This window comes from Saimiri boliviensis, chromosome 7, assembly GCF_048565385.1.
Source record: "Saimiri boliviensis isolate mSaiBol1 chromosome 7, mSaiBol1.pri, whole genome shotgun sequence".
NCBI lineage: Eukaryota > Metazoa > Chordata > Mammalia > Primates > Cebidae > Saimiri > Saimiri boliviensis.
In genome coordinates, this window is record NC_133455.1 from 115,390,458 (window position 1) to 115,402,971 (window position 12,514).

At 40.8% G+C, this 12,514-nt stretch overlaps 1 protein-coding gene and 1 long non-coding RNA gene across 4 annotated transcripts in view; one reads left to right on the forward strand and one right to left on the reverse strand.

Annotated features, from left to right (window-relative positions):
* Positions 1-12,514, reverse strand: part of LOC141585189 (uncharacterized) — a 47,260-nt gene that overhangs the window by 13,675 nt on the left and 21,071 nt on the right. The gene's annotated exons all lie outside the window — the stretch shown is intronic.
* GUCY2C (guanylate cyclase 2C) overlaps positions 1,764-12,514 on the forward strand; it is an 81,282-nt gene continuing 70,531 nt past the window's right edge. Inside the window, exons 1-3 of one of the 2 annotated variants that reach the window (XM_003934548.4) lie at positions 1,764-2,477; positions 9,823-9,935; positions 11,876-11,940. In XM_003934548.4, coding sequence (XP_003934597.2) covers positions 2,261-2,477; positions 9,823-9,935; positions 11,876-11,940 — 395 coding nt within the window. In that variant the 5' untranslated portion in view covers positions 1,764-2,260. The other variant, XM_074403260.1, reaches the window with a different exon arrangement.

Below are 12,514 nucleotides of genomic sequence, written 5' to 3' on the forward strand. Positions count from 1 at the left end.
TCCTTGTGGGCTCTGCAATGGAGGATGCCACTCCCAGTGCCAAGGCGCTATCAGCTGAGAAAAGAAGGTCCCTGAAAGGCCACTCAAATGACCTCATGAGTGGCTGCAGTCTAAATGTTAAAGAATTTTTTTTTTTTTTTGGTGGATTACCTCCATTTGGATTGGTTGAAGTTATCAACAATTGATACATTTTGTTTGGTGTGGTAATTGCAAATACAGCTGCTTCTGGGGAGGATATAGTGCTAGATAACATAGTTATTTTTCTCTATTTTAACTTTAAAGCATAAACTTTGCCATAAGTGGTCAAGTCAATGTTGTTAACAATGACGTTATGTGATAAATCACACGTCTCTGATTTTAATTCCCAACTCCCATTTAAGTTCAGATTCTCTTCTCCAAATTCCATGGGGAATATTCTCACAACTGCACATACACCTTAAAATCCGTATGTCCCAAATCAGAAGCCATTCTCTTCTCCATCAAACCTGCTCCCCTTCCAGAATTCTGGAGCTCAGTAACCAGCTGAGCATATCAGAGATCATCTTTGACTTCTTCTTCTTCCGAATGCCCTGAATCCAGTCAAATACCAAGTCCTATCCATTTTACCTTTTATTTTTTGTTTTATTTATTTATTTATTTACTTATTAAGAGGCAGGTTCTTGCCCTGTTATCTAGGCTGGGATGCAGTGGGATGATCACAGCTCACGGTAGCCTCTAACTTCTGGCCACAAGCAATCCTCCTGCCTCAGCCTCCTGAGTAGCTGGGTAATACAGGCATGGGCCACCATACTTGGCTAATTGTCTAAAAATTTTTCTTTATAGAGACAGGGTCTCTCTATATTGTCCAGGCTGGCCTTGAAATCCTGATCTCAAGTCATTCTCCTGTCTTGGCCTCCCAAAGTACTAGGATGACAGGCATGAGCCACCATGCCCAGCTAATTTTTATTTTTTTCAGTACAGATGGGATCTCACTATATTGCCCAGGCTGGTCCCACATTTTACATTTTCGGTATTTTTGAACCCATATTCACTGCCACCATCCTTATCCAGGCCTTCTTTAACTCTCACTTGTCCGTAGCAACAGCCTCTCCATCAGTTCCCTGTTCTTGTGCCTGCCTCTCTCTAGGATACTTCTTCCATGGAAGTCTAAGTAGTCTGTTCAAAATTCATGTCCCTTTCCTGACTCTTAGGGTATAGTCCCCAATCCCTATTGGCTTACAGGAAAGTCCATGCCCTTCCTCACCTACTCTTCTGGCATCCTGTACTGCCACTTGACCCCCTCGCACTCTCCACTCCAAGCAGGCTACAGTTCTTCCGTTTCTCAAACATGCCATGCCCCTTCTCACCTCTGGGTCTTTGCACAAGCTGTCCCCCGGCCTGGTATGCCCGCCTTCCTTTCCATTCAGCTGATGCATTTATCCCTTTTGTCCTAGCTAGTGGACACTGTCTCAGGGATGCTTCCTTGACTTTCTAGAACATGTTATGTTAATTTGCGATATGCTCCCATAGCACTCTGAATTTTTTTCATGGTTGAATTTAGTTATTCATATATTTGTTTACCCCATAAAACATACAACTACTACATACCCCTAAAAACTAAAATTAAAAAGTAAAAATAGAAAATAGACATAATTATTTAATGTTTGCCTTCTCCCTTTAGAATGCATGTTCCATGAGCACATTAATGTGTCTATGCTGTTCATGGCCAGATCTTCAGTGCCTTGCCAATGCTCAACACGTCAAATTCTTATGTAGTTGCTGCTTGAGTGACTTGAACACAGCTCTTCCTAGTTAAGGATTTCGTTTTGATGTGCAGCTAAAACCTAAGCACTAATAGTCCATTGTAGTTGTGTTTTCCTATAGCCCTTTGACCTTTAATTTCCATTTCACAAAGTTTGTTATGTATATGATATATTGCCCTCTTTCTCTTTTCCCTCTTCCCAGTAATGTGTCACAAATTATTGTATTTTTATTGGGTGAGGCCCAGGTAATCTCTCTGTTTATAGCTCTGACATTTCTGGGTGCAAACACAAAGTGAACTTTGGTTTATCTCCTGCCATAATGTAGCTGCTAATTACTGGCAAGCAGGCTGTATTCCACAGCGCATGTGACCAGCTGGGCATGACCAGAAAGAAGTGTGCGGAAGAGTGGGCTGAGAGGCTTCACTAGAGACTGTTCATCTGGATTCCCTGCCTCCCTAGGAGCCCAAGAGAGCAAAGCAAGTGAGCACGAGGAGTATGGTTCTAACGTGATCAGGGTCATGAAGACGCTGCTGTGGGGCTTGGCTTTGTGGTCACTGTTCTTCCAGCCGGGGTGGCCGTTTTGGAGTTCCCTGGTGAGTCAGAACTGCCAAAATGGCAGCTACGAAATCAGCGTCCTGATGATGAACAACTCAGCTTTTGCAGAGCCCCTGAAAAACTTGGAAGAGGCGGTGAATGAGGGGCTGGACATAGTGAGAGAACGTCTGGAACACGCTGGTAAGATGCTAATAGAATCTTCCTCCACTCTGTTACCGCCTCTGGGGACAGAGTGTCACTAAGCAAAGATCTGTGTTCTTTGTCTGATCACACAACTTTCTCTAAAGGCTATTCCTAAGCCTTTTCTATTTCCTGACAATAGATCCTTAGAGAGAAGAATTTGAACCCTACTATGCTGTGCTCACTCACACTTGACCTTGCTCTGGGACTAGCCATGACTCAGGAAATGTAAAGTGTTCACGGCAGTGAAATGTCCCAATTAAAACTGGGTTTAGGCCTGATGCAGTGGCTCATGCTTGTAATCCCAGCACTTTGGGAGGCCAAGGACGGAGGGACACTGAGCCCAGGAGTTCAAGACCAGCCTGGGCAACATTGTGAGACTCTATCTCTACAAAAAGAAAATAAATAAAAATAAACTCAGTTTATTGCCCAGTTCCAGGAAGGCACCAGACCAAATCTTTGGTCTGGACCTAAAATTTCACAAGGACACTAATCAAGAAGATGAATTAAGACCGCAAATTTCACATAGACACCAAATCTTTCTCTGGGCCTTTTATCCAGAGAAAGACATTTGTCTCTGACCTGTTCACACTTTACATTTTCTGTGGCTATCATTACCAGACATAGTTAATATAACACATTTGTGATCAAATTCATTGTTGCAGTTCTTCATAGTATCTTTTAGTTATAAAAATAAATTGTGTAACATTACATAAAATGTGTAAAATAAAGGGAGGGAAAACACCCATGATTCCCAACCACCTGGATGTTTCCAGTCTGTTTTCATATGCTTCTTTGTTTCCTGTTTTTAAGAATGTGGTTGGTGATCACTACGGCATAGAAGCAATTTTGGATCCTTCTGGTTCACTTCACATTATTGCACAAGTGACTTTCCTAGAGCTGCATAGCCTTTCTAGTCATCATGTGAATTGATGTATAATATCCACTGGCTATAAATTACCTAATTTGGAGGATACATATGATAACATATATAATAATTCTCTGATGTCAGATATTTCATTTGTTTTTAATTTCTCATGATTACTTTTATAATAGTACAACAAACATTTTCATGTATATAGTTTTTCTTCATTCCATGAGATTAGACTACCAGAAATAAAATTACTGGGTCAATGAGTAGTTAATGCATCTTAATGGTTATTTGTGGTTTTAAGGATGGTATGTCTTAATTTTCTCTATTTAAAATTCTGTGGAAATAGGGCAGCTGTTCAGATATGAATAATAACTTAGTTCTGTGCACATACAACATCTCTCCAATTCTGAAGCTAGATTCACATACAAGAGAATGGATCTTGTCTAGAGCCATAATGGAACTAGGAAGTCATTTAGTAAAACCCCCTTACTTACAGAGGCAGCGTGGTATAATGGAAAGAACACTTGATTTGTCCTTTGAGGACCTGGATTGGGATTCCTGCCTCAAAGTTTTCTCTCTCTGTGATCCTGGGTTAGTCTCTCCCAGCCTTGGTTTCTTCAGTTGCTGAGTACATGTCATGTGGTAGCTAAGTTCTAGGTACTTCAATTATATCATCTCTTTAATCAACATAGCTCTATGAGGTTAGCATGGTTGACACTGGTTTTACAGCAGGGGGTTAATAACTTTGCTAAGGTCATGTAGGTTGTCTGTTTGAAGTGAAATTTATACCCATATCAGTCTGATCCCAGAGACTACACGGATCACTCCTTGGAATCCATTATAATATCTTTACCCAGTGTGAAGTAACTTTCTGATTAAAACAAGGCAGTGGAACATTATGGTTAGAAGCAGATATTTGGAACCTGACAGACCTTGATTTATTTTCCAGCCAGACCATTCACAACAGGTATGACCTTAGCAGCTACTTAAATTTTCTGAACCTCAGTTCTCATGCCTATAAAATAGGATAAGTGGTAGTTACCTCATATGGATCGTGTTTGGATTTAATCAGAAAATTCATATAAAGTACCTCCTTCACTAATGAAAACATAGTAAAAGCTCAATAAATGGTAGTAGTAGTAGTAGTTGGTGGTGGTGGTGGTGTTGAGGTGTTAATGTGGTTGTTCTTACTGTGGCTGTGCTGTTGCTACTGCTAGGAGAACACATTGCCAAGCACCTAAAATAAATAAATGGTATATTCGTGAAAGCCTTGGTCCCTGATTCCTACAGCCTGAATTTGAATTCCTACTGCATCATTTACAGTTGAGTGACGTTAGGTGAGTCATTTATCATTTCAAGGTTTCACTCATGTTATTTGTAAAATAGAATTATTAGTAGGGAGGTTGTTAAAGGGATCATTTAAGTGGAGAGCTCTATGGAGATGAAAGAATAAGCAGTGACACCCAGACTTTTACATCTGTTAATTCATTTTGTTGGATATGCATGCATAGTAAATATGAAAGGTACAGGTTTGAGGGGGGAAGATGGTTCATGTTCTGAACATGTTGAGCATCGTTATTTGTGAAAAATTCTAAGACAATATATCTGAGGGCTACATTGAAGAAAAGTAAAAGTTCAGATGTTGTATGTGATGTTCAAAAGGAAATGATCAATATTTTCTCTAGGAATTAGGAAAGCTTTGAGGGTCTTGAAGAACATTCAGGATCTAGTGGGAAAGAACATGAAAGAAAGAGATTCCTTCGACTTATGACATCACCTCCCTGAGGATGTACGGTTCCAAGGTTAATCACATAACCCATACCCTGTGTGTGCTCCCACATGCTGAGCTGGCCCCACTCGTAGACCCCAGCACTGAGGCTTCAGCTTCATGTTGGTCCATGTTGGTCCAAACCCATCCTTAAAGCCTTAGACAGGAAGAGAGAGTTCTGAGCTCGCCCCATATTAGGTTTCCACCCGTTTTCCCAGGAATAAGATATCACAGTGGGCCGGAGAGTGTATGTAGGAGTGGATGAAAAGCAGCAGTGGGGGAAATGGCCTATTTTAAAAGTAAATCTTTGATCTGAAGTTGTGTCATTGCCTGAAAAATGTTTAGTATTTTCTAGAGAAATCACTTGAGTTCTGGAGTGATAAAAGGGAAGATATTACCCTCACCAAATTAAAAATTACAGAAAGCAGTACACATAAAAGTATATATTGAGAGTCAGCAATTATACTATGTTCCACAGAAGTCATTCTCAAATATTTTCGTATTAGGACCTCTTTAAACTCTTTAAAATTATTGAGCGTGCTGAAGAGTTATGTTTATGTGGTTACATGTATCAGTATTGATTATATTGAAAATTAAAACAGAAACATTTTAAACATTTGTTTATAAATTCATCAAAAATAACAAGTATCTCTTAGCATAAATAATATTTTTATTAAAGAAAATTTATATTTCTCAAGCCAAAAAAAAAAGTGGGTGAGAAGACTGGTTTTTACTTTTGCAAATGTCTTTAATGCCAAGCATAATGGAAGGTATCTATATTCTCCTACTGGCTTCTACATTCAATCTGTTGCAATAACATATGCCGTATAGCCTCTGGAAAACTCTTATTATATGCTCATGAGAGGAGAGTGGGAAAAATAAGGAATGTCTTAGTATAATTATAAAAATAACTTTGACCTCATGGATTCCCTGAAAGGGACTAAGGGTACCTCAGTGGCTCATACTGCTGTTCTACCGCATATCAAGTTCTAGAATTAGACTTCCCTAGGTTCAAATCCCAGTGCTACTACTTACTAACTATGTAGCCTTAAACAAGTTAATCTACCTCTCCAGACCTCCATTTTCTTATGTTTAAATGAGGATGACAAAATATTACCCTGAGGGATTCAGGGGAAGATTAAGTTAAATAATACCTGTAAAAAAAATCACAGCCCAAAGCTAGACATATAGTGAAAGAGATCATCTGGCTCTATTCTATTAATAAATGAATGAGGAACTGAGGCCCCAATGGGGAAGTCACTTGTCTGAGGTCACACTCGACAGTTGGTTCCCTTTTTCCCAGGTGCTGTGCCGGGTTCATACTTGAGTTTTTCTGTGTCAGTCATGGGCTGGCTGGAGCCCAGAATTTTTGTGTCATTTTCACTGTCCCTCATGGCGGTAGGAGAGAACAGAGCCCTCACAGAGACAGGAGGTCAAGAAGGAGAAGCTGGCTTACCTGTTAACAGCTGCAAGTGTGGCCATTTTCACGTGACTATGCGCTGGCCTCCGCATCACTTTCTGCCTCCTCTTGCAGTATCCCAAGACCCTCTCCAAGCCTATTTTCTATAATTCCTCACATGCCCTTTTCTATTCCCCCAGATCCACTGTAGCCTCATTAATTCTGTTCTCCTGGTTTCAAATTCTCTATATCCTCTCTGTTGTCATGAAAATTAAATAAAATAAAGGGCATACGGGGCTTAGTACTGAAGCTGGTTCATGATTACACTCCATTAAGTGTGAATTGCCATTAAATCCATCACTTACCCCATCTCTTCCATTAAATATCTCTGACTGGTTTAATTACATTGAAGTCTCCTATTTGGCTAGTCCTACCAAAGTACTGACATCTCTCATTAAGTTCTCTTATTGAATAAAGTATCAGTGTTTTCTAACTTAAAAAAACAAGGCACGACATGCACCCTAGTTGGTAGACATCTCTCAAGTGGCTGTAGAAATGCAAAGACTCCTCCATTTTTTGAAAGAACAAGTCTCTACCTTTAAAAACATTCTGATTTGTTCAGAAGAACAACAACTTCTATTGTAGACATACTTTGCTCTTTTAAAGATTTTATTAAAAATTACCCCATTTGACCAACTTGGTTTTAACCTCATTTTACATGTGAGAAACTAAGTCAAAGAAATGAAAATGGCTTGTACAAGAACACACAGGAAATCACTCACAATGCCAGACTGTGGACTGAGGTTTCCAGACTCACTGTAGGCTTGGCAAACTTAAGAATATCCCTGCTTAGGAATCAGACAATTGTCCTGATTATTTTTCATTGGAAGAAACCAAAATGTAATAGACTGTGGTCAAATGGTACTGCCATTACCTTCTAAAATGTGTTGCCTAGCAATACCCAGGGATATCACCAGCAAGACCCTTGCTTTCATCTAAAGATGGGAGTTCTCCGTTATACAAAGACCCCAAGCCAGAATGAACATAATTCACTTTGGCTTTGGGAGAAGACCACAGAGGAAATACCTAACGCCAAAAGTGGTGTCCTGGTCAGCAAGGCCAGCCATCCTTGTGACCAAGCAGATATTTCAAAAAGAAACTTGTTTTCAATTCCTGTGTTGCTTTCTAAGAGGAGAAATGTGTGAGTCAGAGTGAAATCCAAACAAAACTCTAATCTAATTTAGGACACTGATGAACACATTTTTGTTCTTTTTATCCTTGATGAGAAACATTTTAAAGTAAGAGAATATATTTTAAAGACAAAGGGATTTTCTGGAAATTTTGTAATGTTACACAATCTCTTTCTCAGTCTACTAAGAAAGAAAACAGAACTTTGCATCACCTTCTTTATGACAAATAGATGATGGTTAGACTGTTAACCATGTTCATTTCATGTCGGAAGTGTGGCCACAGTTGCTGAGAACTTCCTGAGGGCAGACAGGTATTTTTCTTTTAGACTGTTTACTCTGTATCTTGAATGCTCCAGGAGAGACAGGGGTTAAAAATTGTAATACAGCAAGACTCACTGAGAACAAACAGTCATACTCATTGATAAATTTTGGATTTAACATTTTGATGCATCACTAAGTAAAACACCATTCCCTCATGCGTGAGTTTTGATTTGAGGTATCAAAAATGTACATTTGGCTTAGGATGAGACAATCACAGTTTCAATTTCATATCCCACTATTTACTGCATATGGGACTCTGGTAAGACAAACTTAATAAAGCCCATGTCTCAGGCTTGATTTCTAGAAAACTAACTAAGACACCCCTTTTGAGTTAGAATTATAAATCTGAGATACAGATGTGAAGCTTTTTATCAATAAGTATGACTGCATTAGGAACTATTTCTGATGGGTGTATTTCAACTCCCTTAGTGTCCTCTCTATTTGGAAGTGTGACAGGCATCTCACACCTGGTGTATCCACCTCTATCACCACACATACCACATTAACACACCTTCTCCTCCCACATCCTTTTCTCACCTTGGTCAGTATGAGTTCCCTTCACCCACTTGCTCAGGCCAAAAATATTGGCATTATCCTGAGTCCTCTTTTTCTCATACTTCATGCTGCATTTATTAATTTCCTACCTTCAAAATACATCCAAAATGCAACTGTTTTTCTCCACTTTTGCTCCCACTACTGTAGTCCAAACTAACCTAGGTTATGAATAGCATCTTCACAAGTCTTCTGCTTCTGTTTCTGTCCCCCACAATCTCTCTGCATCAGAATCCAGAGATATCCTTTAAAAATTATAGTCAGACAATATCATTTCTCTGCTCAAAGTCCTCCAAAGACATCTTATCCTGGAATAAATTGAAAGCACTTCCTACACGCACATGACCATGCACGGTGTGGCCTTACTCTGACCTCATGTCTCAACCATACTACCTCTGACTTACTCTGCCAGGACCGCACTGGCCTCCCTGTTCCTCCTGAAATTCCAAGTGTCCTGCCCGGGATTTTTGCCCTTGCTGTTCCCTCTGACCAGAGAAACCATACAGCTGCATGGCTCAGTCTTCACACAGGTCCCAGCTCCCCGTAGGGGTTCCATGATCACCCTATCAGAAATGCACTATTCTGTGTAATGCCCCAAAGAAAATGTAAGCCTCTTGAAAGTAGGAACTTTTGTTCAATGCTGTATCACAAGCACAAAGAAGAGTGCCTAGCACATAGCAGGAACTTAATAATTGTTTGTTGACTGGCTGGATAAAGACGGGAGACCAAGGAAGACTGTAGCCTCCTACAAGTTCGCAGCAAACGTAACCAGCATGTGGGGACCCTGAAAGAACGGGTCATCATAATGTCTATGTCTTTGCTTCCCAACGCTCCAAGTCCATACAGGAGACTTACTGCATCTAGGGTTGTGAAAAGATGAAGAGCGCAGTAAACACAATGAAAATGTTCTAAAGCTGAACTGTGCAGATGGTTGCACAACTATATGTATTTACTGAAAGTCATTGAATCGTAAACTCAGAATGAATGATTTTTATGGCGGGTAAATTATACCTCAATAATACTGTTGAGAGAGAGAGAGAGAGAAACAGAGATGCAAAGACATAGAGAGACAGAGACACAGAGAGGGAAAAAGTGACCAGGAGTAAAACAAGGGCTTGGAATGTAAATATTCCTAGGCCTGAAAATGGATATCCACTTTTTCCCAGGATCAATCTCATGGCTGGTATAAATTACTGAAAAATAACACTGGCGTTCTGTTTTCCCCCATCTCTGGATGACAGGCCTAAATGTGACGGTGAATGCTTCTTTCATGTATTCGGATGGTCTGATTCATAAGTCAGGCGACTGCCGGAGCAGCACCTGTGAAGGCCTCGACCTACTCAGGACAATTTCAGTAAGTATTTGCTTTCGTGGATGCAGCTCAGGGCTTTGGGGCACAGGGTAATTCCAGTGTGAAATGCAAGCACATGACCATGAAGCATCTCCCCCGTCATCTCCAGCCACATAGCTGAATGAGTGGCTGAGTACCAGGCAGCAGACTCTGGCTTTATCCCCATAGATGACCCAAATGACAAGGGCCCTTTGGGAATCCAGGAAAGTGGGGAGAGCCTTGGCTATGTGCTGTGTGTACACCTCCAGTTATAAAGAGAGGAATTAAGTTGAAAGGAGAGGAATTCTTTTGTTTTAAATTGTTGATAAAATTTTGTTTTGTTTCTTTTGGTGATTTTTTTTTTTTTTGAGACAGGGTCTCACTCTGTTGCCCAGACTGGAGTGCAGTGGCATAATCACAGATCCCTGCAGCCTTGAGCTCCTGGGCTCTGGTGATTCTCCCATCTCAGTCTCCCAAGTAGCTGGAACTACAGGTGTGTGCTACCGCGCTCAGCAAATTTCTTGTAATTATTTGCAGAGACAGTTTCACCATGTTGCCCTAGCTGGTCTCGAATTCCCGAGCTTAAGTGATCTGGCCTTGGCCTCTCCAAGTGGGATTACAGGCATGAGCCACTGCGCCCAGCCATTTTTAAAGTTTCTTTATTTAAATATTAACATAAACTGGTTCGTCTTTATGTTCCTCAAGAAATACCTGAGAAACCGTGTTTAAAAACATATTTCAAGGCTCCCTCTGTTTCAAGTCACCTATCAGATGATAGGTAATTGCTTAAGCGCTGAATCTGACACCTAACTTGAAGTAGTAAGTGCAGTGTCAAAGGACGGAAATGAGAAAAGGGAGATTCTTGCCTAGTTCCTCCTCCTCACTCCCAACCCCCAATCCCAACCAGTGCTTTAAGGAGCTAGAGTGTTATGAGCTCTCTAGAGACAAGCAGATGTGCAATGCACCCACTTACTACAGAAACTGAAGAAAAGGCTGTTCAAGCAGCAGAGCACTGGGAGCAGAGCCATGGCTCTAAACTTTAATCAATGAGATCGGCTAGTCACAGTGACTCACACCTGTAATCTCAGCACTTTGGGAGGCCAAGGCAGGTGGATCACCTGAGGTCAGGAGTTCAAGACCAGCCTGACCAACGTGGAGAAACCTCATCTCTACTAAAAATACAAAATTAGCCAGGCATGGTGCTACATGCCTGTAATCCTAGCTACTAGGGAGGCTGAGGCAGAATTGCTTGAACCCAGGAGACAGGGGTTGTGGTGAGCCAAGATTGCACCACTGCACTCCAGTCTGGGCAACAATTGGCTCTCGCAAGAGCCATTCACAATCTTGCGAACGTAAGGTGTGCATAAGCATAGTTTGATAAACTCCACATCACAATTTCAGAAATATATATTGCTTTTCTTTGCCTCTGCAGAAAGAAGTATAACCTGGTTCTCCAAAACCAGGGATGGGATGGTCCCAACCAGATTCCCCTTAAGAAATAGGAGAAAATAAAATCAATAATCACCCAATCAATTGCATTGCATTTTTTCTCACTTCAGCCCTGTTTCGTAATTCTCTCCACAACTGAAACTTGCCCTCTCCCTTCAAAGCACCTTCAAATCTCATCTCATCACCATCTGGCCCACGGATACTACTAATGCTGTGGCCTGCCAGCCCTTCTTCTGCCTCTTCCCATCCTCCATTGAGAAGGAATCCAGGTTCACCTCCAGTCAGCTCACCTTTGTAAAATACCATCCCTCCCTGTAGCGTCTCTTTCCTCTCCAACCTCTCCATGCCTCAGTTGATCCTTGTTCAGCCCAAGGCACCCTATGATTCTCTGAGTTTGAGCTTCTTGGGAGGTCCCACTTTCTAAACTTCTCGGAGCCTTCCCCTTGCTACTTCTTTCCTGTCCATTGAGTGCTTTTCTTAGTTTTAGGAATTCATTGTTGTTTTCTCTCCTACAGAGTGAAAAACGGATGGGCTGTGTCCTCATGGGGCCCTCATGTACATATTCCACCTTCCAGATGTAGTAAGTAATACGACTGTGAACTGGAGTCAGGACATGACATTGCAACTTAAAGGACTCATCAGACAACAGCCTAGTCAAGGCAACACAATCAGAGGTGTTGAGGTCTAGTATTTTGCCATCTCTCTGCAACTGTCATTCTCTTATTCAAGTAACTTCCCTTGCTCAGCATGGAGTGAATGTCAGTAGCCATTCAGGTTGAGTCATTAACATCTGACCTTGAGAGAAAACATGGTACAGGTAAAACATCAGAGTTTTGAGAGAAAGCAGGAAAGGCAGTGAAATTGGATAATTTGAGGAGTTTGATAAATAAAATATTCACAAAAGTATGGATAGAGAGTTGAGAAACACAAAAGAAAGTGCAGCACCCAAGGGTATTAGTAGGGTTCTGTTCTATCCCATAGGTCTGTGAAAGTGGATGGAAATAACAATATATTTAGTTCATACAGTTATTTGAAGACTATACAAATGAGATTAAGTTAAAGTCCTTTGTACAGTGCCCTTACTATCTTAGAACAAAGTTCTCAATATATCCTAGAATGAAAATATTTTTCTGGCTCTGGGAAAACCACCCTGA